Source organism: Leucopleurus acutus (assembly GCF_964270905.1).
Source record: "Leucopleurus acutus genome assembly, chromosome: 9".
NCBI classification, from domain to species: Eukaryota; Metazoa; Chordata; class Mammalia; order Artiodactyla; family Delphinidae; genus Leucopleurus; species Leucopleurus acutus.
The window spans coordinates 94,345,784-94,373,162 of NC_139144.1; the positions used below are offsets into that span (position 1 = coordinate 94,345,784).

At 42.8% G+C, this 27,379-nt stretch overlaps 1 protein-coding gene across 1 annotated transcript in view; it reads right to left on the reverse strand.

Moving 5' to 3' along the window:
* Nucleotides 1-1,057: 1,057 nt before the first annotated feature.
* ZC3HAV1 (zinc finger CCCH-type containing, antiviral 1) overlaps nt 1,058-27,379 on the reverse strand; it is a 64,205-nt gene continuing 37,883 nt past the window's right edge. Inside the window, exons 6-13 of the mRNA XM_082846121.1 lie at nt 25,658-25,781; nt 23,660-23,834; nt 18,062-18,182; nt 14,462-14,564; nt 11,683-11,773; nt 10,723-10,853; nt 10,219-10,349; nt 1,058-2,571 (exon numbers count right to left, since the gene is read on the reverse strand). Of these exons, the coding sequence (XP_082702247.1) occupies nt 2,309-2,571; nt 10,219-10,349; nt 10,723-10,853; nt 11,683-11,773; nt 14,462-14,564; nt 18,062-18,182; nt 23,660-23,834; nt 25,658-25,781 (1,139 nt within the window). The 3' untranslated portion in view covers nt 1,058-2,308. The remainder of the gene's footprint in view (nt 2,572-10,218; nt 10,350-10,722; nt 10,854-11,682; nt 11,774-14,461; nt 14,565-18,061; nt 18,183-23,659; nt 23,835-25,657; nt 25,782-27,379) is intronic.

The window sequence follows — 27,379 nt, forward strand, 5'->3', positions numbered from 1 at the left end:
TTTTTGTATCACTAGTTTTGATTCCAATGTCCACTCGTATCCCTGCTTTTTTATTTTCCTGTACTTCTTTATGCAGAATAGCTTCTGATCTCCTACCTTCTTTTAAGTTCAAATTTATTCTTTATAAGTAGATGTAAACGTCTGACTACTTAATGAGGTCTTGTAGTATAGTTGTGCCCAAGTTATGTACCTTTCATCCCCTTTTATGTTGATATTAATTTTATTTAATTTTTACTTTCCTTCTAAAATTGTTTATAGGTAGAGTATATTACCACTGAATTGCATTTTGAGGATAATGAAGAGGATGTTACAAAGTATTTGTCATTAAAAAAAAAAAAAAAGGCAGGAATGCTGGGTGAGAACCACCGAGCTAGGTTAAAAGGGGCACCGAAGAACTGAAAGAAAGCCAGGGTGACTGTGAAAGAAAATAAATGAGAGGATAGGGAAGGGAGAGAGCCTCTGGAGCCATGATGATGATTTTGAACTTTATTCTAAAGGCATGATCAGATTTGTGTTTTGAAAGTAAAAAGTTTTAAATTCTTGCTGCTAAGCAAAGAACAACTTAAAAGGCAACAAAGAGATATTTAAAGAGGAAAACATGGGAACTGCTTAGATGTGCAGGGGGAGGGAAAGAAAGGATGACTTCTGCATTTCTGCTTGAGCAGATGTTTTTCTGGGGGAAAAACTGATTTGTTTGAGATAGGCAGATGGAGAGCTCAATTGTGGACATGCTGAATTAGAGATAGCTGTGAAAGATCCAACTAGAGATGTCCAGTGGGCAGTCAGACAGAGTTGGATCAATAGCATCTCTACAATGTGAGGGTCAAGATCAGGAAGTGAAAACTCCAAAACAGAAGCTACCATGAAAAAAATAAGCGAATGAAAATATTTTCGGCAAGCCTCTCAAAAAATAACCCTACCCTAAAACGTATCTTATACATTTGTTACTGTTGGAGCCCTTTAAAGCCAAGGAGCTGTAGAGATCTCTGCACTGCTCTAAAATCTAATATAAAATCAGCTCTAACGCTAATTAATTTTTTTTTTTTTTTTTTGCTAATTAATTTTTATAACATACCTGCTGGAAGGAACTGTAACAGGAAATGTTGGCGACTCCTATGCAATGTTGAAAATGAAAATTAGAAGGAAAACCCTGATTCGTAATAAGAAAGGAACTCTTGTTCCAGGCACCTCAGCTGCTCTAAAAACTGATTGTGCTGCAATTCCACACAATCCGTCATATTTAGAAAAAGAAGCCCCTAGCAGGTGCGAGGCTTGTTTGGGGCACTGTTCTCTTCGTTCTGATTCTGTCTCACTAGGAAACTCATCTCACCTCCTTAGGGGCCCATCCTTCAGCAGAGGGCCCTGCTCCTCATTTCCTGACGAGCCTCAACTGCCACAGGGAACGACTACAACAGCTCTCAGATTTCTCAGTTGTGCTTGTGTGAATCTGGTTACTGCAACTCAGTCCCCCCAAGATACCAACCAACACTTCATGAAAGTCTGACCTGAAAAAAGCCTTCTCTGTAATCATATTAGTTAGAATATAAATGTCTACTTTGCCGTTAATTTCGTAGAGCCCAAATGGGCAGTTAACTCCAGTTGGTTGCCTCTCTCTGAGCCCCACTTAGCAGCTTTTTTTATTGAATTTCAGAAAGAGTCAACCTGGATGGAGTGTCCTAAATAAACGTAGAGATAAAGAAATGCATGCCTCCAAATCAGTTTCACCACAAAGAAAAGGTATAATACTGCAGTTATGTCCGTGCTAGCATTTAAATTGCCCTTACATTTTTTTCCCCAGTGTATCCCTAAGAATTTTCCGCCAACTTTTCACAATCTTCCATCCAAGATTTGCTTGTACTGTCTTATGTCTTTATTTCAATAGGCATTTTTAGATTTCTCTCAAATTTCCCAAATTAATTTTCTTTCAATTTAACCAAAACAAAACCATGTCATGCAATAAACTAGAAGAGTAGTTGGGAGAGAAAGTTTGCTGCAATTACAGAAGTTTTAGAAGTGAGCCTTTACCAGTTACATCTAAGGCAGTGATTCCCAAACTTTAGACACGTTTCAATCCTCTTCCTGGCTCTCATCCCCAGAAAAAGTGATTTAGTTGGAATGGGGTGAAATCTGGACAGTGGAATGTTTTAGAGCTTCCCAGATGATTCAGATGTGCAGCAAAGTTTGGGAACCACTGATCAAAGGCATTTATAGGAGAGGAAATGTAAGTTTAACTATTATCTGGGGCAGTCTGGTTCTATAAGTGAACAGAATAGTTATGGCATCCTTTATGACGCTGTAACCAACATTTCTAACTAATCACGCAGGCTTTGTCTGTTTCCGTATATTCAATCACATATTCTGGGTAAATCTGATCTTTCTGAGGGATGACAAAAACAGAGGGGTTCAACCTTGTATCCACACAGCTGTCATACCGCAGAGGAGGGCTCATGTAAGCCTTATGTCCTTCAATAAAATCTCCAACCAGGACTCGGGCTACAAACATAACGATGTTTTTGGGATCACACAGGCAATTTTTATGGGAATTAATGGCATCTTTTGTGAAGTAATTTCCTAGAAATAATCAGAAAAAGAAAAAGGTTAAGAATTATTATAAAAGAAGATATACAGTTTATAAGATTATTTACACATAATCACATGATAGGCATTGACCAAGTATATATGTCAGCAATAGCTTACTGATACTTATAACTTTCCTTTGTACTTAAAAAAATGTTCATTATGCAAGTAAACTTGAATACAGTGTGTAACCCTACTGAAATAACAGAAACATTTGCTACTCTGCAGGATTCACAGGTATGGGGTTAAGCCACCGGATACAATGAGCAACTGCTGATATCACAGTGGCCCAATTCATGCAAGGCAAGTTGAATTGTAACTGATAAACCAAAGATACTCTAACAGAGTATTATATTGTGTACATTCTAAGGAGGAAAAGTCATTTACTACTATGGGAAGGTTCTGGAAAAAGGGAAAATGGGGATGAGATGTAGCACGAGCAAACAACCGATCCTGGCAGAGCTCTTCAGACAGTTGATCCATCGCCTCAATTCTAAAACAACCTCTGATAATCACTGATGTTTCCAAACGCAGCAGATCAACAACCATTTCCTGACAAATTAAAATTTCCTGTTTTTATTTTTATTATTGCCCAATGTTTTTCTGCCCTTTAAAGGAGTATATATTGCAAATTCTGATTTTCTATGCAAAAATTAATAAGTAAAATGAATTTGCTGTATTTACGATGACACATGTTTAATACATTTTTCTTTTCTTTTGCTTGGTGTTATTATTGATTTTTTTTCATAATGAAGATGTTTGAATTCCAGAAATATTGCTTATCCTGAATAAGTCAGATACAGGCCATTCTGGGTAAATGATGTTCAGCTATATTTAGAATTAAAAACTAAAAGTCTGGCTATACTGACCTACCATTTACACTCCCACTCTCCTTCCCAAACAGTTAATGGCCTGGTGGGAATACTCTCACACTTGTTTCTATGTATTTACATACACATATGTACATAAACTCTGGTAAGTTTTATGTTTATTTGTTCCTAAATGGGATCATGCTACATGAACTGTTCTACAACTTTTTTTCCTACTTTAGTCCAAGAAATCTTGCTATGTCAGTACATCTAACCCCAACTCATTCTTTTTAATGGCTGTATAGGAGTCCACTGTAGGAATGCATCATAATTTAATTAATCCTGAAATTAACTGATGAAAATGTAGGTTGGTTTCACTTTTTTTTGTCTATTACCAGTCATACTTCTACATAAATGCTAAAATATCCTAGTAAATATACCTTTGAGAACCCATATAAATATTTCTGTAGAACAGACTGCAAAACTATAGTGGCTGAGTCATAGGATATGAGCATGTTAAAGTTTGATATCACAAACCGCCCTCTAAAAGTAATCTAAAAATGTTACCACCAATAATAAAATCCTGTTTTCTCCACATCCTTGCCAACATTGGATATTATCTATCCTTTTAATTTTTGTCAATATACTGGGCAAAAAGATCTGATTTTAATATGCATTTTCTGAAGACTAGTATACTGAGCATCTTTTCATATGCTTATTGGCATATTTCATATATGCCAATATATGAACTGCTTTTTTATCTTTTTTTCTCTGAACTGCTTTTTCATCTTTTTTTTTTTTTTTTTTTTTTGCAGTACTCAGGCCTCTCACTGTTGTGGCCTCTCCCGTTGCGGAGCACAGGCTCCGGACGTGCAGGCTCAGCGGCCACGGCTCACAGGCCCAGCCGCTCTGCAGCATGTGGGACCTTCCCGAACCGGGGCACGAACCCGTGTCCCCTGTATTGGCAGGCGGACTCTCAACCACTGTGCCACCAGGGAAGCCCTCATCTTTTTTTTTTTCCTGTTGTATTGTCTTTTTCTTACCGATGTGTGACCAAAACAAGCTTAAATTCAAGAACTAGTAGGTCCATCAAGATCTTTTTACAGTCTTATGCAGTGAGCCAATAGGTACTTGGAAAATGACCAGGGATACAAACAAAAGTCAACCCACCACATTTCTACTGTGCCACCCACTCCTCTCTGTGCCAAAGATGCTCCTTCAGCTGCATTCTGTACTGCTCTGTTATAGCCTCCGCAAGCAAACTAGGACTAGAGGCTGTGCCCTCTTTTTTTTTTTTTTTGGCGGTACGCGGGCCTCTCACTGCTGTGGCCTCTCCCGTTGCGGAGCACAGGCTCCGTGGCCATGGCTCACGGGCCTAGCCGCTCCGCGGCATGTGGCATCTTCCCGGACCGGGGCACAAACCCGTGTCCCCTGCATCGGCAGGCGGACTCTCAACCACTGTGCCATCAGGGAAGCCCCATACTTCATTTCCTAAGTGTCTACAAAGAGCAATTCCTCATATGTCAATTTCTAGAACTTCTAAACAATTCAAGCTGTTTTGGAATGAAATCTTTCTAAAGCATACACACCTCTCTGATTTTAAAAAAAACAGAACAAACTCATTTTACCCTTTATTTTACTAATACCTCAGATGCAGATATTAATTCTGACATATGGTGTTATAACAGAGGGATGCCCTGTTGAGTTACTAAGGTGGTTAGAGCTGTTTTCTCCTATACTAATGACTCCAGCATGAGAAAAAAAAATTGTGTTTGTGCCTTGCAGATCATTTTTCCTCCTTCTCCACTTAACAGCTATTAACTTCCTTCTTGCTGCCTGCCTCTAATATCTCTTTATTCCCACTCCACACACGTGCTGGGCTGAGAAAGAAAACACTGTTATTGGCATAAGACTAAATGGATTCTGGGGAGCTCCCGAGGATAAACATATATGATCTTTGGCACAGAAATTTTATGGCAACATGGGCTACTTATACACAGTTGTTCACTCTTTCAGACCCTGAGTGCCATTCCAGAATGCTAACATTTACAGATAAGTGAATTCCAGTTATGCATGTAAAAGGTGTAAATAGTACGGAATTACTGGTAAAAACAGATTTGACTTAAAGCAATTGGAATTAACCATAAAATCTATTTTCGACATTCAGGGATAGCTGTACATATGTCTTAATGGCACTGAGTTTTTTTTACAGTTGTTCAATTAAATTTTTTCTATCTTCTAAGAAAGTCCGAGTGCTAATATGATTATTTTTGTTTATCAATGATAACTGAAGAATGACTCTTTATACAGGCATTATAGATCTTTGGAGGACATTTTTATCATTCTCCATTGAGAAAAGAGTAACCATCACCCTAAATAACTGATTTTTAAAAGAAAGCATCCGGCTTTTTTTCTCCTTTTTTCCCTTTTCTTTTCTTTTTTTATGGAACGCTTCACGAATTTGCATGTCATCCTTGAGCAGGCACCATGCTCGTCGTCTCTGTATCGTTCCAATTTTACTATATGTGCTGCTGGAGCGAGCACAGCATCAGTTGTTTTTAAATCATGCTTATATAATCTGGAGTCTACATAAGCTTAAATAATCCAAACCAAAGACCCAACCTTCTAGCCCACTCTCCTAAGACCTGGACTCTGTCTTGTTGCAAATACCCCTTTCAAGGAACAGATCCTTTGAAACCCAGCATCCTCTTCCCTCCTGCCACTGCGTGGCTGTAGGCCACCCTCATTTCTAGCCGGGACTCCTGAAACAACCTAATTGTTCTCTCCACCTGCATCCTGGTCCTGCCCGTCCTCTCTTCACACTGTAGCCAGAGACATGTCATTTCTTTCCTAAAGCCACTGGTGGTTTGCAGTTGTCCTCAGGATAAAATCCATCATCCCTTTAGCATGGCTTGCAAGGTCTTTAAGAATCTGACCCCAACCTATGGCTACCACCTCATCTTTCGTCACTCTCACCACACCTTAAGTGTGCTGTGCTGTGCTGTCCACAGCCTCCCTGGCCTTTGTCAATCTCTCGTCTTCATAAACACTCTTAACTTTTTTTTTTTTTTTTTTTTGCATAGCTAGCTTTTGTTTGTCCTAGAGATCACACTCAGACTTCACAATGTGCTGATTTTCTAGAGTCTGCTTTGATTCATTTTTTCATTCATTCAGTATAACTGATATAATGGGATAATACTGTCAAAACTATTATGCTGTTTTCCCTCCAATTCTTTATACACAACTATCCTTCATTTAGCCAGACACATACTTTGCCTCAAAGAGAATTAGAATCTTGGAAGGAGAAAGAATTATGATCAGCTTTTGATTACCAAAATAGGATCTAGAAATACATGGCAAAAAATGGCAGACTTTGTTAACTAGAAAGAACTCTGAATAAGACCAGGAGACGGAACCCTCTCCCGGTTGAGAGTCAAAAAGGGCCAACTTGCCTCTGACTCAGTCTTTCAGGGACCTAGGGTCTGGGCCCAGAGGGTGGTCAGTGGCTAAAAGTCAGAGATGACAGGGGAGTCCAGGAGCAGAGGAATGCGTGTGTCGCACTCCCTGGTAGAACACCAACATTCCAAGGAGACTCTTTGGAGTTTTCTACATAGACACTCAGATTATCTTGACATTTTTGTTTCCTTCTTCCTAACCATTTGGCATCTTGAGGTACCTGGGTGGCAGAATCTTCCACCCTGGATCCTAAACACGTTCCCTGACCATATACATGACCCGTCTAGGGTCTTGAATCCAGCTGGTATCAGGACAGGTCCTTCCTTGCTTAGCCGCCCCCCAAACAAGTGCTTTTTCTAATTTCACTTTGCTTCTGCTTTTTATCCAAATCTGAGTTTTTATAATCTCCTCTGCTGTTAAGGTGGGTGGCTTTCACCTAACTGCTGCAGTTCTTCTCCTCAATCTAGTCTGATCAGTTCTGGGCCACCTTCCAGCCTGTAGGAACTTGCTTACTCACCTGCCTTCCACTCTTCTCCTCTACGTCCTGTTACATGCCTGGTTTCCAACTCCAGTTTATCAAGATGTAACTCAGAGCCCTTCTATCCTTCCAGGCATGTCTTACCACCTCTTACACATAATCATGTATAAATTACACAGACAACAGCCTATCCAGAGGGGTTTCACGTGTGCAACAGGGGTTCTTTTTTTTTTCCCTCAGAGAGTAGCCATCTCTTTGAGATCTGCCCCTTGGCCTCTTTTAAGATAACTGCCTGATGTTTTCAAGATTATGGGCCCAGTGGTTCATACCAGTCTATCTAGACCGTATTAACAGCATCATGGGAGGCAGGACTGGAAAGTCAACATTAAAAATAAACACAAACAGGGGCTTCCCTGGTGGCGCAGTGGTTAAGAGTCAGCCTGCCGATGCAGGGGACACAGGTTCGAGCCCTGGTCTGGGAAGATCCCACATGCCGCGGAGCGGCTGGGCCCGTGAGCCACGGCCGCTGAGCCTGCGTGTCCGGAGCCTGTTCTCCGCACTGGGAGAGGCCACAGCGGTGAGAGGCCCGCATGCTGAAAAAAAAAACACAAAAAAAACACAAACAGAACAAAAACACCCCCTAATTCCATGTAACAGGAGACAGGCCAAGGAGCAGGACCCCTCCCTGACCTTCACAAGGGAGAGTGGCATGGGGAAAGGTTCCTTGAGGAACACCCTGCACGTCCAGAGAACTGCAGGCACCCTCCTCGCCTCTTGCATCCATGCTACACAAAGGCGTATACTTGGCCACGAACAACTCTCCCCTTTCACCAAATTAAAGGAAGAATGACAGCCAGTGAGTAACACTGTCAAGCCATCCAAATACATTTGAGAGCGTTTCAGCACTCTTCTGTTCATAAAAGAGGAGAAACAGACGAAGCATCCAAGAATGTCACTAGTAGAGCCAGTTATGGCCAAGACCCGGGAACACGTATATATACCATATTTCCATTCTCTAGGAGAAATATTTGTTTGACTTCTGACATAAGAGACTCATGAGAGGGCTTCCCTGGTGGCGCAGTGGTTGAGAGTCCGCCTGCCGATGCAGGGGACACGGGTGCGTGCCCCGATCTGGGAAGATCCCATATGCCGCGGAGCGGCTGGGCCTGTGAGCCATGGCCGCTGAGCCTGCGTGTCCGGAGCCTGTGCTCCGCAACGGGAGAGGCCACAACAGTGAGAGGCCCCGCGTACCACAAAAAAAAAAAAGAGACTCATGAGAAACTGATGGGTTTAAATGTCACACCTGTTATACTTCACTCAAGTTGGTTATTCCGCTATCTCCAAACATTTCTCAGTAGGTATTAGTGATGTGTTTAAACTTAAGAAACTTAAGAAATGCTCATCTAGTCATTCCCCAGCTTAAAACCCTTCATTAGCTTCCCCTGCCCTGGGGTCAAGTCTATTGCGTGGCCATGTCTTGGACCAATTATTCCTGACTCTATGAGGCTGGTGAACCCCACCTGTTCTTAGGAATACCTCTCCAACCTGTTCAGGTGTCCACAGGGCCTGTTCTTTTCATCTACAGCAGCTGAACATTTGCAATCATTAAATTATGTAAAATAATGGTGTGGGGGGGAGCATGTCTAACTTGTTCACCACTGTGTCCCCAGCATGTAGCACATAGAAGGCACTCAAAAATATTTGTTCACTGACTGATTGGCTTCTTGCTTTTGGGGGGGGGGCGTTGAATTTAATCTTAGTTATATGAGTTGAGCCCCCTTTGAAAATGTGATAAACTATTACTAGTTCCCTTAAGATGAGTGATTCTTGGACTTGCCTGGTGGTGCAATGGTTAAGAATCTGCCTGCCAGTGCAGGCGACACGGGTTCAATCCCTGGTCCAGGAAGATCCCACATGACAAGGAGCAACTAAGCCTGCGAGCCACAACTACTGAGCCCACATGCTGCCACCATTGAAGCCCACGCGCCTAGAGGCTGTGCTCTGCAACAAGAGAAGCCACCACAATGAGAAGCCCGCGCACCACAACAAAGAGTAGCCCCCGCTCGCTGCAACTAGAGAAAGCCCGTGCACAGCAACGAAGACCCAACGCAGCCAAAAACAATTTTTTTTTTTTTTTTGCGGTACGCGGGCCTCTCACTGCTGTGGCCTCTCCCGTTGTGGAGCACAGGCTCCGGACGCGCAGGCTCAGCGGCCATGGCTCACAGGCCTAGCCGCTCTGCGGCATGTGGGATCTTCCCGGACCGGGCCACGAACCCGTGTCCCCTGCATCGGCAGGCCGACTCTCAACCACTGCACCACCAGGAAAGCCCCAAAAAAAATTTTTTTAAAGAAAGAAAAAAAGATGAGTGATTCTTTGGTTTTTGTTTGGTTGGCTTTTGGGTTTTTGGTTTTTGAGTTGCATGAAGGAATTTAGGAACAAAAAGAAAGAGCTGAAGAGATTTTGTATGACCACCGGTGTGGCCTGAGATGGGAGAGGCCTCATCTCCCATCTTTGATTAGAACCTAGCAGTGGCAGTAGGATGGGCATAGGTCAGGAAGAGCCATGGCCGGTACTGAGTAGCAATAGTAGACAAAGTCATCAACAAGGGGGAGTACCTTGCAAGATGTATGAGATGCCTTGGTTTCCCCGCCCTGCCCTTCCCGCAAAACACAAATGACAGGAGGGAAGCAGGGCTAAGGTGCAGTGATCAAGTCCCATGGCAATTTCCCACTCTACTTTGGACATTTCAGGTTAACATGAGCTTATTTTCTCTCCATGACTGTAAAAGCCTGGATGTGCTGGTTAATACAAAATAATTACATATATCTCATAACAGGAGCATGTGTAGAGCCTGAGCGATGGTTTCTACTAGTTCGGCTTCTCTATCCCATACAAACCTTTTCCATATTTGGTGTCACAAATTCCATGTATGACCCAGTCAAAATTATTCGCACAGACAGACTCTACATGGGTGCGTCTCACTGCACAAAATAGGATTCGCTCGTCTCTCTTCATCTCCTTTTTCTTCCTAATATAAGAAATGTGAGACTCAGTATCGGGAACATTCCTCCTCCACTCCAGTTAATAACATTAATCCCAACTAAAGTCTAATCATCTTAAAATTTTATTCTGCTAGCTTTCAGAATGGAGCCACTAACATTAAGGCAACAGCTGTAAAAAATAAATATATGAAAACTTTTAAACGATAGACACATGAAAGCATTTAATTGTAAAGCTGCAGCTGAAAGAGAGAAGCTTGAGTGGACACAATGAAAACACAACTAGAGATTGAAGAAACTGTTGACTACTAAAATGAACCAGTGAATGTAAATCTTAAAAGACAGATCGTCACTAATCCTTTCAAACTTTATGTCAAGACACCTGATAATGTGGCCACTAACCTTTCAAAAGCCTTCAAGAGCTTTGCGTTCTGGATCTTCCTTATCTTTTCAATCTTGAAATTTTTCATGGAAGCTTTAAAATGCTCACTCACTTTGGCATATTCCAGAGAGTCATTATTGATCTCAAACAACTAAAAAAATTTAAAAATATATGAGTGTGAAACAGGAAACATTTAAGGCCTGATATGTCCATATGTATGGCTGCCTGTGCCACGGAGTATCCTTGCCAGGCCTCCGACAGCAGATGGGATAAGCTGGCTGAGGCCTTCCACATCTGGCAGTCCATTCCGGCGATGAACTAGATGGCATGGAGCCCGTCTGTTCAGGCTGACTTCAGGCTAACAGAGCATTATGCCTGAAGGCAAACGGAGCGTCCCCACCCCATCCCCAGGTGTGTGACTTAGTTAGTCCAATGACCTGGTGAGTTCCCTGCCTAAGGCCAGTGCAGGGGCAGAGGCATTGGAGGTACCCAAGGAGCCCAAGCAGAGCTGCCTGCACCCAAAGCTGGAGTCTGATGTGGAGGCTAAATGATCCAGGAAGAGTCTCGCCCCAACCAGGCAAGGTGCTAAGGTAAGGCACACTTCAACTCCCATAGAAACTTGTTTGTTAACTCCAACTAACGACAAGTTGCTTTTACTGTGAGTTCCAGTTTTCTCATCTGTAAGGTAGGGAATCGAATATCTATTTTACAAGTTTGTTGTGAGGATCTATCCCAAGGAGATCGTGTATGCCTGGACTCTGGAAACAATGACGTGCCCTGGAGAAGACTTGTTCTCTGGGAAAGTGGCACATGACACAATCACCATTTAGATGTCAGCCTTTGCATCTTGATTCAAGGGTTTTGCAGAAGCGATTCACTCACTCCTTCACTCATTCATTCACTCAAATACACACATTTGTAGCAAAGTACTTTGTCCCATCTTTAAACAATTCACCCACTAAAAAGTAAAAACCAAGTACCTCATAGCCAGTTGAGGATGAGGTGCACGTGCCCCGTTGAGGACTAAATACCGAGGTGAAAGGCTCTGGTTGGGTCCTCACCTGCTGATGGCTGCAAACAAGACAGAGAAAGAAATTCACCTGGCTCCCCATTTCATGTGCCCAAATCACCTTCTGTGCTTAACTTCAACGAAGGTGAGGTTCCTCAGAAAACTTCCCCTTTGTATCTTCTTTGGACTACATCCCTGCATATTCCTGGTACACACATATCAGTAATCATGCTTTTAAAAAAGGTGGCAATCATTCATAATTTGGTAAATTGTTATTTTCCCATTGATTTAAAATGTAAAAGCCTTGACTCTTTTTTACATTTCTGCTTAACCTTCAAAGGTCCTAATGTGTTAGCATTAAGTTTGTCTTACAGCTTCTTTGTCAAGTGATAAATACTAAAATAGGGGTATAGGGGAAAGAATCCTGCCTTTCCTGGATGAACTGTATTTCAGAGTAACCATACACGTGGGTGTTCTCTACTAACATGTACAATACATAGGGATTTATTGTACAATTTTAAGTTTGAAATTTTCCATAATGAGAAAATTAAATTTTTAAAAATGCTTTAAGGAAAAAAACTCTTTAAAGACCCCCTTCTGGGGCTTCCCTGGTGGTGCAGTGGTTGAGAGTCCGCCTGCCTATGCAGGGGACACAGGTTCGTGCCCCGGTCTGGGAGGATCCCACATGCCGCGGAGCGGCTGGGCCCGTGAGCCATGGCCGCTGAGCCTGCGCGTCCAGAGCCTGTGCTCAGCAACGGGAGAGGCCACCACAGTGAGAGGCCCGCATACCGCAAAAAAAAAAAAAAACAAAAAACCGCCTTCTGTAAAATGAAGATTCTTTTGGAATGAAAGAAATTGGTCCCAATTTATATTTTAAGCTCTGATTTCCATACTATGCTAGTATAGTGCAGAACAAATTCAATTAATACGTTGTAAGGTGCTCATCAACAACGCTATAGTTCATTTCTCTTTGGGCTGTTCAAAATAATACTCACAGCCCTTAGTCTGTCCTAAAGCAGTGTGTCCCCTCTGGGCTCATGACAGCAAGATTCAAGCTGGTTCTCTCCACAGCCGCCCACGAACAGTTTTCTCAATTCATTTTATTCACTCACTCACTTAGCTGACTATTTAGTATCACTACGTACCATTCATCATACAGAATATTTCAAGAGCTTTGAGGAGCTGATATTTGTGGAGGGGAGAGAAGAGGTAGAGGATTATGCTAGGGGAGACAGGTGGGAGTGTACTTGACGCCTCTCAACACTGCGATATTTTTACTTTATTCATTTGAATGTTAAAAGAACTGGAGGGAAGCTTAGCTGGCTAGGCTGATCCGATTCTAATTCTTGGGAGCTGGAATTAAGAAATTCAGAGAAAATTGGGTAGTAGTGGCAGAAGGTACAGCTGAAGGGATATAAAGATTGGAATAGAGTCCGCCTGCCGATGCAGGGGACACAGGTTCGTGCCCCAGTCTGGGAAGATCCCACATGCTGCGGAGCGGCTGGGCCCATGAGCCATGGCCGCTGAGCCTGTGCGCGTCCGGAGCCTGTGATCCGCAGCGGGGGAGGCCACAACAGTGAGAGGCCCGCGTACCGCAAAAAAAAAAAAAAAAAAAAGATTGGAATAATGAGGTTAAAATTGTCAAGCATTAGACAGAGAAAAGTCTTAGGAGATATAAAGACAGATATGCACATAGATACAGATAAGGTTGCTGAGTCTCTTAGCAGGGGAATAAGAATAAGAAGAAAAGCAGCTAAGATATACTTGACAAATGTACTAGGATCAAGCCCATGTTACAGATGCGGGGGATGCAGAGTGATTAGTTTGTCCAAATGCACACAACTAATAAGCAGCAGGCAGAAGCTGAGCCTAGACATGTAGCTCCAGAGTCCGGCCGTTAACCTGGTCACAGGCAAAGATCTGTGACCCCAGGCTGCTCAGGCCCTAAAGCAGCACTGGGACCCAACTCCCGGTCCTAAGGCCCTCAGAGAGCTCAGCTCCCCAGCCTTGGCTTGTAAAACGTTGTTTTCCCTACTACACCACATTTATCCCTTTTGTAACTTCCTGTTTCCATGGACTACCTTAATTCTTACAACCAAAAGGACCTAATTAGAACACAGACTTCACACCTGCCTCGACGTCTGTTTTACATAATCACTCATCACCCAGGAAAAAACAAAATCCAACTCCAAAAATGTTCATGAGCAATGTAGGTTTGACTGAGTTTCATGAGCAGACAGAGGCGTCACACTGAATCCCCACAGCAAAATTTCCTTTACAAATCCCCTTTCATCAAGTTTATCTTTCCCCAAAGCCTTTACTCAGGCAGCTACCACATCCCTTTTTTTCTCTCCATTTCTTTCTCAGCCTCCCACCCCTATAAATCCACTCAACAAAACTAAAGATATCCAGAAGAACCCACAGCAAAACAAAAACCCAGTAATTGTGCATTTGATTCTTTCCCGGGAACAACCAGCCGTTCCCAGCTGAAGAAGCTGAGCCCAGAGTAAGAGATCTGCCCAAAGTCCCCCAGGAATTGGAGGGAAAGACAGACTTCCTGCTCTAGAATTCTTTCAGTCACGCTGTACCGCTTAGCAAGTACCTCACTCATTGTTAAAGCAAAAGGAAATTGCAGTGTTATGTGAGCAGGAACATTTCAGAAAACAGGGTCCAGATTCATGAGCGACTCAACGAGGTCAACGTGTTAACATCTCAAACGTGTGCCGGCAAGCAGCGTTCCAGACACTCACACTTGTCCATGTTTCACCTGCTCCACATCCCAGTAAGACACAAACGTCGGCCTTCTGACGATATCCTTTTGGGTCTTGGAAGCTATGTTTGTCTGAATCATCCCTTTAGACAGAAAAAACAAAACACAAATCAAGAATCAGTCCTAGGAAATGATTTATTGTTATTTTTCAGAGGCTAGTAACACAGCAAATATTCATGACTCAACTGTACATGTAAGAATCGAGAAAATCCTTTTGGATGGAAATTACTCATGATAAAAACTTGTATTCTTCACTGCCCTTAGTATAAGACCCAGAAAACAAAGAGGTAAATGAGCATTCCGGAATTAATCTAATCTTTAAATCAAAGTCAGGTGGTAAAGAGAGCCAGGGCAGCCAGATTACGTCACCCATGACAGGCTTCAACGATTATGGGTTGGAATGTGGTAGCTATATCTTAGAAGTTTCTTCCTTCCTCAAATGTGAACTGTCATTTTCAATTCACACATGTTGTACACCTAAGTCTAAGCTGCAGGCAGCATGAGCTCTTTAAAAAGTAAATCATCGTACATTGCTAGTGAAAGTATAAAACGGTGCAACCACTTTAGAAAACAATTTGGTAGTTTCTTATAAAGTTAAACATACACTGCCCATGCAATCCAACAATCCCACTCCTTAGTATTTATCCAAGAGAAATGAAAAGCTACATCCACACGAGAACTTGCGTTTGAACGTTCCTAGTAGCATTATTACAAGAATCAAAAAGTGAAAACAACCCAAATACCCATCAACAGGTTAATGGCTAAACAAACCATGGTATATCCATTTTTTTAAAAATTTATTTTATTTATTTATCTTTGGCTGTGTTGGGTCTTTGTTGCTGAGCGAGGGCTTTCTCTAGTTGTGGCGAGCAGGGGCTACTCTTTGGTTGCTGTGCGTGGGCTTCTCATTGCAGTGGCTTCTCTTGTTGCACAGCACGGGCTCTAGGCATGCGGGCTCAGTAGTTGTAGCTCACGGGCTCTAGAGCACGGGCTCAGTAGTTGTGGCGCAGGGGTTTAGTTGCTCCATGGCATGTGGGATCTTCCCGGACCAGGGCTCAAACCTGTGTCCCCTGCACTGGCAGGCAGATTCTTAACCACTGTGCCACCAGGGAAGCCCCATGGTATATCCTTACAATGGAATATTACTCAGCAGTGAAAAGGGAAGGACTACTCTATATGCAACAACATAGATGAGTGAAGAACAGTATTCTGAGTGAGAGAAGAGAGCCATATGCAGAGTACACACTACAAGGTTCTATGTATATGGAATTCTAGAACAGATAAAACTAATCTATAGTGACAAAGTAAACCGGTTGCAGAGGAGAGACCGATTGCAAAGGGGCATAAGGAAACTTTTTGGATCGATGGGAGCGTTCTAGATCTTGATTAGAATAGTATTTGCACTCACTTGTCAGCACTCATCCAACTGCACACTTAAAATGGGCGCATCTTATTGCAGCAATTACGCCTCAGTACAGTTTTACTTCAACATCAACAAAACAAACAATGACAGAAAGAGCAAATCAGATCATGCCACAGCCCTGCTCAAAACCTTCTCAAGGTTTCCAGCTCATAAAATATTTAAGTTTCAACATCTTCTCTCATCCCTTACACACCTCCTTCCCATGTGCATGGGCTGCCCCCTCCCTTCCAAAGTTTCCTCCTCAGATAAAAGCAGGTTCTCTCCCGTGATTCCTCCATCCTCTTTCTGCCTCATCACATTGCTTCATTTTCCCCGCAGCTGTAATTAGTTTCTGAAGTTGCCTGGTTTGCCAGCATCCAGAACGGGGCCTAACACACAACTGACACTCTAATACTAGTTTAATGAATAAGAGCAAATAAGAAGTAGAAAGAAAGTAGTCTGGAACACTGCAAACTTCTCTGAACTGGTTTCTATGAACCAAGTGAACAAAATTATGGAGCTAAAATTGTTCAGACTCAGGAACAAGGTATATTGGTTCTCATCTCTCCACCACATTTCACCACAGAGAATACCACCAAAAAAAATTTTTTTAATTTAAACACATTTTTAATTTGACCATCCAACAGAGGAGATTTTTATTTTTCTCTGTTGCCGTCTAGTCTTGGTTCACATGCATACATTCCTGCACTTATCATGCACATTAAATTTTTAAAAAATTCATTTCTGTTTTAAATATAACATAAAAACCAAAAAGTACAGAAATACAAACTTGGGGTTCTGTCTTCTTCATTTAACAATATCAAATTTTGCTTTTACTGCACACTTTTCATAATCATAATTTTTAACAACCGACCAATACTCCACTGAAATTTAATACCTTAATGTGTTCAGTCACTACCTTACTGGTACACAAGCTATTCCTCTATTTCAGTACTATAAGTAAGGCTTTAACAGAGACCTTTATGCCTATAGCTTATTTTTTTCTTGTGAATTATTTCCTTAGAAAGATTCCTGAGAAAATAAAAAAGCAAGCATATTTTAATATCTCTTGATATGTATTGCCAGGTTGCTTTCCACAGAAGTTGGTATAATGGCCCTTCAAAGCTATGTGACTTAACACACCATAACTGGTACAGGACCCAAATCTCAGGTACAACCTGGGAATGTCAAAGACCCGACAAAATCTCCTTTACCTCTTTCAAAGCACCTATAGGGCTGGGTCCTGGAAAGGCAAGTATCTGACCACACGCAGGGGATGTCCCATGGATGCAGCCGATGGGACAGTACATTCAGAGGGAGAGCAGTTTCTGCCCTGGTTTTTTACTGAACACAACAGACAGATGGGTAGAAGGTAAGCAGAAAATCTTCCTATGGAGGCTCAAATAAACATGGCGGAAGGCAAAGTCTTTAGAAAAGGTGATGGATAAAACCACTGACCTAGATGATGAAGCCTAAAAGGAACAGCAAGGTTCTAAAATTCAGAAGGGGGACTTCCCTGGTGGTGCAGTGGTTAAGAATCCACCTGCCAGTGCAGGGGACACGGGTTCGAGCCCTGGTCCACGAAGATCCCACAGTGAGCCCGCGCGCCTAGAGCCCGTGCTCCGCAACAAGAGAAGCCCCCGCCATGAGAAGCCCTTGCGCCACAACAAAGAGTAGCCACCGCTCGCCGCAACTAGAAAAAGCCCGCGCGCAGCAACGGAGACCCAACACAGCCAAAAATAAATACAATAAAATAAATAAATTTAAAAATAAATAAATAAATGAATAAAATAAAATAAAACTCAGAAGGCACCCACAGGCCCAAGGTCTCTGCTGCTATCATCGGCACCTGAAAATTCTGCCTCAGTCTGGATAGCAGCCCACCTAGAGTCAGAAATTAAGAATGGCAGAGCCGGAAGTACCCCCAGAGACCACGTAATCCAATGCCCCCATTTTACAGGGTGCTCGGTGCTGTCCCCAGCTACTCTGCATCAGAGCCGAGGCTCCAGAGGACAGGTCTTCTGACCGCCACTGGCTCCCACCCACGGAACTGCCTGCCTTGCTAAAAAGAACCCGGGTCCTGAGCACAGCACGCCGGGCTACTCCATTCCCACTCCCACGCGGATGCCACAGGCCGGATTCCAGCAACAGGCACCACTGCCAAACACAAAGACTTACCTTGGAAACTCAGCTCGTAGTTTTGTGAACCCGCCTGAAATGGCACAATTCCCCTGCGACAGGATAGAAACAGAGACTCCAGGTATGAAGAGTCGATGTTTGAAATGTGCTCATTGTCTTTCTAATTAAAAAAAAAAAAAAAAAAAGGTAAAGACTTCAGGGTAGGCTTTTAAGAAATTTCTACTATGATATTTTATATAACTTTATTTTAGCCGTGGGATTTGAACTGGAATGCACCCTGCCTTTCATATCAGACTGCCAAGTTTCCTGGGTGGGACCACGTCACACCCTTCTGTAGTCTCCACCGCGGGGCTGAGAGCACGCTCTGCGCTGCAGAAACTGACCATACCCTTGGTGGAGGCCTGAAAAACAAAGCTCTTTGCAAGTCTTTTACACTCCATAAAATATGACTCAAGTGTACAGAGCAACTGGTACCCAACGTGCAGACATGATGTCTAACAGAATCCAACATCCTGCCATGAAGTAGAACATCACAGCTATCAGCCCATCACACGATAAAAAAGCACAGTTTAAAGCTGGTATGAAGGCATGTAGAACTCCAATAGGTGTACTGCTGTCCAAATGAGAGTGACCTAGCCCTTCTCCTCCGGCTATAATGAAAGGGGCACCCCCAAAATGGAACGATATAATCTCCAGCCTCAAGGCACATATGATGGGTCTGAACACCAGAAAGGGAAGTAAAGGGAAGTGTGTTATCCTAGCAAGGGGGCAGACTAGGCCACCATTCCATTGTCCCCACCCTATGTCAGGGATGACAGACCAGATATAAGCCCCCAAGAGCAGGGGTTCCCAATATCTAATGGTAAGGAGTTCTTGTTCCTCGTGATCTAGAATGGAAGATGACAGCAAGATCCTGTTGGCAGCCGGTGGTGGGCAGGGGCTCCCAGTCCCTTTAATGACAGGCCAGACTCTGCAGGCTTCCGCTACATCCATCGCATTCCCCTTCCCTAATGGAAATGTCCGCAGGATGTAAAGGGGGAGAACCAGAACGAAAGCTTCCAAGGAAGGCGTCCCAGATAGAGAGGTCTCTTAGCCTGGAGAGGAACATGGTGGCACAGGAAAACTGGGTTCAAGTATTTGTACACAGTGCAAAGCAGGAATAAACTTGATGTGTTTCTGGAGGTAGAACCAGGACAAATGGGAGGAAGGAACAAGAAGGCTAACTTCAGCAGAACTTTCTGAACTACAGTCATGAACAATTACGTCATACCACAACGATGTTCGTTGCAACAGCTGCTGGGACATCTATCGGGATGATTGTAAAAGAGACTGCCATCCAGGGTGGGCAGTAGGAAACTGAGTTTCCATGATTAGATGATTCGCTGGGAAACCGTATGCCTTCCTCAGACCCCAAAGAATGGCTTAAGTGGGCAAACACCTGCGAGCAAGGGTGGGGGAAGGCAGCCATCACCTCTCGGCACCCTGGATTTTTGGGGATTTTCTTTGTTTGTGCTTTTTTTTTTTTTTTTTTTGGCTGTACCACGCAGCTTGCAGCATCTTAGTTCCCTGACCAGGGATTGAACCCATGTCCTCAGCAGTGAAAGTGCAGCATCCTACCACTGGACCACTGGGCCCTGGGTACCCTGGTTTGATGACTTGAATCTCTGCCTTAATTTCCCATCCCCAAAGTCCTGTACCCCTCAACTGCCTGCTCAGCTCTGCAGAACCCTGTTCCTGGCTGGAAGGAATCTGCAAACTCTAGGTCAAAGCCTTTCAAACTTGAATGTAACTGTAAATCACCCAGATCTTGTTAAAATTTGCATAATGATTCAGGGGAAGTGGGGGAAGAGTTCTGGAGCCTGCATTTTTTTAAAGTTAATTAATTAATTTTATTTTTGGCTGCATTGGGTCTTCGTTGCTGCAAGCGGGCTTTCTCTAGTTGTGGCGAGCTGGGGCTACTCTTCCTTGCGGTACACAGGCTTCTCATTGCCGTGGCTTCTCTTGTTGCGGAGCACGGACTTGAGGTGTGTGGGCTCAGTAGTTGTGGCTCGCAGGCTTAGTTGCTCTAGAGCACAGGCTCAGTAGCTGTGGCGCACGGGCTCAGTTGCTCCGCAGCACGTGGGATCTTCCCGGATCAGGGATCAAACCCGTGCCCACTGCATTGGCAGGCGGGTTCCTAACCACTGTGCCGCCAGGGAAGCCCCAGAGCCTGCATTTTGAACATCTCCCAGATGACACTGACATTGCTGGTCTGCGGACCTGACTTTGACCAGCAAGGCTTTAGGGTCCATGTCAGCCATATTCACTAGAACTTTCTTTGACAATGGAAATTTCTCTGTGTTGTCCTATACGGTAGCCACGAGCCACATGTGGCTGCTGGGACAGCTGCTGGTAGAGCACTTAAAGTGTGACTAGTGTGACAACAACTGATTCTTAATTTTATTTAAGTTTAATTAATTTAAGTTTAAAATTAAATAGCCCCAGAGACATTGCTTTGGGAAAGATCCCCAGTGTTCTTCTTCCTTGCTGCAAGTAATAAATCCTTCCTTCTCTGGGGGAAAAAGAAAAAATTAAATAGCCACATATGGCTAGTGGTTGGCATACCGGACAGAACGAGGCCATTAAGTCAGTGTCTGAGCATCTGCACAGCCTCTCATGGTTCACGGGGACATTCCTCTGGCTCTGCCCTCACTGTACTCCAGTTCTGAATGGGTGAGTGAATGAATGAATGAATGGTAGAGCCTTCAATTATGCATTCTCCCAGAACACTTGAATTTATACCTCAGTTTCAGTTACCAGGTCTTGGCTTTTGTCTTGTGCCTGCATGTTTGCCTTGATCTCGGCTTTCTAGAGCTATGGCTTGCCCTTGTCCTGGGCAATTCCCTCAGGTCATGGACTCCTGCCCCAAAAGACCAGCTTTCACAGCTACTAAGCTCGGCTATCTGCTGGTAAACATCTTGAGGGTCTGGATCTGCACCCCCTGATTGATGCAAAGCCCATGACTGCTACCTGGCTCTGCCCTCCAGTCACTCCTGCTGTAACTCCATCCTGCACCATTGCTGCCCACCGTCCTCTCCTGGTCCACCATCCATGTAGGTACAAGTCCTGGTTAAGCACCTGAACTGCCATATATCAATTCTACCTTCCAGAGGGTTCACTGTCAAACATATGCATCTACCCTTTGTTGGCAAAAGTTTCTACTTCTCCCAGTTCCTACCAGAGAGGTTCCTAACCCGGAAATCTCAGTTGCCCAACTCTTTTCTTTTTTTTTTTTTTAACATCTTCATTGGAGTATAATTGCTTTACAATGGTGTGTTAGTTTCTGCTTTATAACAAAGTGAATCAGCTACACATATATGCGCAACTCTTATTAAAAATTCAGTTGCAAGAAATAAAAGCTGTAGGGCTCTGTCTGAAAGCTATTCAGTCCACGCTTTTCTCTAAATATTCTAACCTGTCCACTGGATCAAACCAGGTCATCAAACAGCTGTAAACTTGGACCATAATACATAATACACTGAACTATGAAAGAAACCAGGCTGCAACTTATGTTTGTGTTTCAGATCTCCCGGTACCACCAATTTTATTTTACTTGGATGACCAGCAAGGAAAACACCAAACCCAGGGCCTGTTTTCCCGTCCTTCCTTTTTTTTTTTTTTTCTTTTATAACAGAAGTGCCCACTCAATTTATATAATGATGGGTCTAACTAATATGAGGCAGTAAGAGTTTATTCACATCCTCAAAGAACACATTCCATTTCTTACAACAGACAAGTGCCACAGATTCAATGACTATGACATTTTTTGTGTTCGTAGGTAGAAAGTTACATTCTAGAACTGTGCATTTAACACAGACTGAATATCCCAGGGAGAACTTCATATTAAAGAAGTTTTATCAGGAAGTTTCTTGATGTTTTACTAGGGGACATGAGTGACAGAACCTGTGTAAATTTAAATATGATCTTTTACCCCTTAAAGTTCCTTTTGGTCTCTGGGATCATGATGTCCCTAGAATACAAATATTTTCTAACCCTTCTCCCCTATCTTACTGAAAATTGCAAGTATTTGACATAAGAACCATTGAGACCTATAGTTTACTATTTTAATTTCATTTCGTTTCGTTTCGTTTTATTTAATTATTTTATTTAATAACCAAGGCTAAAGAATTTGAGTTTATAATTTCTATTTCCACAGGCACCTCACGGAATCACCTTTATGGAACTGCACTTTGACACCATCCTCGGCTTAAATGTAAGAAGAGCCCGTACGAAGCTAAATATCACAGGGGTTTTCACGCCGAGGTGCTTGACAGGTCACCGCAGGAGGGGAAAGCAAAGAGCCCTGAGCCCCGTCCTCTTTGCACAGGGCACCTCTGCTTCACCCTAGTTCGCTCATTTAGGTTCTGTGAAAGATTGTTCGATAGCACGTATCTGCCGCTAAGACCACTGGGAAACCGCCATGTACTGCACGGATGGTGGGACCAAGGTTGAGGACCTCACTCACCACAGCACACAAGGTCCCCTCTGTGTGGCCCCGTAGGAGACCCTTTTCTCAGGCCTCACTAACAGAGAAAAAGCCGTGCTTCTCCTGAGTAACTGGAATGGTCTTTTCACGGAGGCACAGGGGACCATATAACATAGTGTTTCTTTGCTTGCTTTGACAGCTAGGGAGCGCAGAGCCATATGTGTAGCCCGTCCACTTCTAACCCTAGAGAATCCGACGCCGGCATTTCCTCGTCCCTGCTTTGGCTTCATTTCCATCTCTTGCTTTTCTTTTCTCTTTCTCATCACTCTGATTTCATTGCCTACTTAAGCTCACTCCCTCCCTCTCTCTCTCTTTCTCTAATCCTATGAACCAAAGGAAAGAAAGGATACTAGACAGAAGCTCTGCTTATCTAAACTTCTCTCCCGAGAGGCATGGACATATATGCACTACCAAACGTAAAACAGATAGCTAGTGGGAAGCAGCCGCATAGCCCAGGGAGATCAGCTCGGTGCCTTGTGACCACCTAGAGGGGTGGGATAGGGAGGGTGGGAGGGAGACGTAAGAGGGAGGAGATATGGGGATGTATGTATATGTATAACTGATTCACTGTTATAAAGCAGAAACTAACACACCACTGTAAAGTAATTCTACTCCAATAAAGATATTTTTAAAAATTAAATTAAATTAAATTAAAAAAAAATGAACTTCTCTCCCTTTACTATGTCCCTGTGCGGGTAAGTCTAGAATCTTCTAGTCCATCTGAATCCAGACCCTGACTGCATCCCAGTAACCATCTATATCAGTCTTCTGATTTCTCAGTCCTGCCTCCTCTTCTGGCTGAAAGCAGTAGTCTCTGTACATTTATGTACTAGTACATAGAAAGCTAGCTCAAGGTTCCAGCCCAGGCCCCGATAGCAAGGAAAGAAGGATATTGGCTGGCTCATGGATCAAGGAGTTCCTTAAAAATAATTATAATTTTTTATGATGCAATCGGAGTCCATGCTTGCTGGGTATCATGTAAAAAAGCACCACTTCCTCTACCACGTCCATGCTCCATGGGGAGCCACGTGGGTGTCAGACACTGTACTACTAGTTTCTTCTGAAGTTGGCAAGTTTATACAAGAGCGTCCACAAGGAGGAATGGTACTCACCTTCTCTCCATATTGCACCCATTTGTCATATCCATTTCTCCAGTACCAAATCCATTTTGTGGTGAAGAGAGAACCGGCCGGCATCGTGACAGATGAAGGCGTGGAGAGACGTCGGATGGGTTTATAATCACAAGTCATCTTCTGGAAACTGATTTTATAATTTCCAATAGAAATGCTGAGAGGGAAAAGTTTAGTGTTAACAAAATGCTTCACTGAAACAAAATGCTTCTGTTTTCTACACTCTGGTCTTCCCTAATAAGAGGATAGTATTAAACCTTGAGAGCTGAAAGGGATCTTTGAATTTCCCTTATACAGCTTTCGGTCTTACACATAAAAGAAAAAACTGAACTACAGAGAGGTAATGTAACCTGCCTGCCCCACATATTCAACGGTGTCACAGAATGTGTTCTTCCCTCAAAAAATATCCCCCATAGACAACTGTGCCCACACAAAACAATGGATTGGCTCAATGTTTATTAGAAAGTCAGTTAGAAACTCACAGTAGGTCAGTTTTTTTCAATTATTATTCAAATAGTTATCAAAGTGTGGTCCAAGACCTTTTCGGGAGCCAGCAAGGTCACAGTTATTTTCATAATGATACTAAGACATCACCTGTCTTTTTCACCTTCATACCCTCACAGGTGCACAATGGAGTTTTCCAGAGGCTACATGATGTTTGATTTCACAATAAAGAGATTTGCAAAAATATATAACAATTTCAGTCTTCTCAGTGAATTTGGTTTGGTTTTGTTTTGGAAAAGTTATTTTTATAGTTTTACTTATATACAGTTATATATGCATATAACTGTATATAAGTTAGATATATAATTATCAAAAAATGTTATGTTAACACGAATGAGTTTATTATTGTTATTTTTAATGTATCAGTAAATATTTAATTTTTCTCAGTTGTGATTTTTAATATGGTAAATATAAATAGCTATAATCCACATAAACAGAAGTTCTTTGGGATCCTCAATACATTTTAAGACTATATAGGGGCTCCTGAGACCAAAAAGTTTAAGAGTTACTGCTCTATGAAATACCTCCTAGCTCAGTGATGTTCAACCAGGAGCGATTTTGTGACCCAGGGAACACGTGACAATGTCGAAAAACGTTTTTGTTTATCACAACTGGCATGCAGTGGGTGGAAGCCAGGAAATGATGCTAAACCGCCGCCCCCAGAACAAATAATTATCTGGTCCCAAAAGTCAATAGCGCTGAGGTTGAAAAACACTGCTTCAGATTTACCTGGGGGGAGAAATACCCCTAGAAGCAAAACAGCTGACGCCACCCTCTAGTGGCAAAAGGTTGCAACACAGAATCTCTACCAAAAATTCACTAAATTTGCAGACGACGACACATCCATATTTTTCCCCCCAAAGAATTTCCTTGTAAAACAGGATGCAGCTTATAAATATGGTCATGGGTGGTATCACCCATATCAGCCCTAATAGAAGCAGAAATATAAGGTAGCCTCTTAGAAACCTCCAGGGTAGAGGAAATAGCGAACACAGAGGAAGGTATAAAATGCTAAAGTATACAACAAAATCCTGCCCTAGAACTATATGAAATGACTCAAATCATTTTCTCAAACTATGAAATTAAGTCAAAGTTCTTCTGAGCTCATCATTTAGTACTTGTAATAGTCCTACGATGAGCTGATAGGAATACAAACCAACCTACGCATTGTGTTGTTCTGCGGGACACACTGACAAATATTAACTAAACACATATTTGTGTCCCTGCTTATTTCACCTGAGTTAGCAAATACTCCCAGAGTCCCTTGTAATAGCCAGGCTCTGAGTGACTTCAAACCTGCCCCACTTATGTATTTTTCTTCATTAACTCAGCAGGCATTTGCCATTTTTAATCTCAAGAGTTAACCTGAATGGGATTCTGAAGGAAAACTGCTTTTTCTTCTTCCCATAAGCATAGCACTGGGCTTTCTTCCGATGATATTGTGCATCTCACAAGCCAGACCGGTCACCAACTTACTTGCAGACTTGGGGGTCACAAAAGGCCTTCTCTATATCCTCCATGAACGGGAGGTCCATCCAGGTGTTTTTAAGTAACATCTGCCACCGGTAGGGCAGGTGGAAGTGAACTTTGTTGCACCTCTCTAAAAAGACAGAAAAGAAGTCTCAGCAATTCGGCCAAGTTCACTGCTGACTCTCCCCATCCTTTCACGGCCCACCTTTCCCATCCTGCCCTGCAGGCACATTTCCCAGCTACACCTGTGCTCATGCTGGCCCCTACCTGCATTGCCCCAAACTCCAGGTTCCATTATTACCCATGGAGACTCATCAGAAAACAAAATTCTCTGCTCCCCAAAAAGCCATGTTACCCACATGGAAATCTGAGATCATTATAAATTTACAGTTACCCTTTCTGCACCCCACACGTGGATTTACTGAGACAAACTGCTCTCCAGCATAGGCAACTGCTTTTGTGTTTCCTTGAAGCCCTGACCTAAAATTCATCTCTCCCAGAAGAATTCCCTCACTAATCTCGTGCTCTTCTGAACTGACTTATGTTTTGTATTCCCTCAGCCAGTGCTCGGGACTCAGTTTGTCCTTTATTTACGTATTTACTCATTTTACGCAGTTTTCTAATTTGTGCATGTTTTGTTTGTTTGTTTTTGGCCACACCGCGCAGCTTGTGGGATCTCAGTTCCCCGACCAGGGATGGAACCCGGGCCCCCGGCAGTGAGAGTGCGGAGTCCTAACCACTGCCAGGGAGCCAGGGAGCTCCCAAATTTGTGGCTGTTTTGATGCCCCACCTTAACAACAAACTCATTGAAAAAAGGCCTGCATCATTGTTTAGCTTACTTCTCCCTTGCTTCACTGGCAGAGGGCTGGGCATGAAAAAGATGACCATTCAATGAATGCTTGCTGAAGAATGAATTAATGTTAGAAGTCCATAATACAGGAGTACAGAAAACAGTTCTATTTTTCACAATTTGCATTATGTTTCAACCGTTTTGAAACGTCTAAAAGATGTGTTACTACTTTAGAATAAAAAGAGGCAGACTTAGACATCACAAGGAAATCCAGAGTGGCACTGCCTGGGATTTGGCTGACTCAAAAAGTATAACCTTCCTCACACCCATTAGAACGGCTGCTATAAACAAACAAACAAAAACAAATTAACAAGTGTTGGCAAGGATGTGGAGAAACTGCAACCCTCGTGCGTTGCTGGTGAAAATAGAAAATGCTACAGCTGCTATGGAAAACTGTGTGGCAGTTCCTCAAAAACTTAAACATACATTTACCATATAATCCAGCAATTCCACTTGTGGGTATATACCCAAAAGAACTGAAAGCAAATCTCAAACAGTTACTTGTACACCTGTGTTCATAGCAGCATTAAACACAACAGCCAAAGGTAGAAGCAACTCAAGTGCCCATCAATGGATGAATGGATAAACAAAATGTGATAGAATACAATGGAATAGTATTCAACCTTAAAAAGGAAGGAAATTCTCACAACGGCTACAACGTGGATAAACCTTGAGGACACTGTACTAAGTGAAATAAGCCAGTGTCTGAAAAAGACAAATACTGTGTGAGTTCATTCATACGAGGGTCGTAGAGAAGTCATACTTATAGACAGAAACCAAAATGGCGGCTGCCAGGGGCTTCCCTGCCAGAAGTGGGAAAGGAGGAGTTGTTGTTTAATGGGTACAGAGTCTCAGTTTTACAAGATAAAAAGAATTCT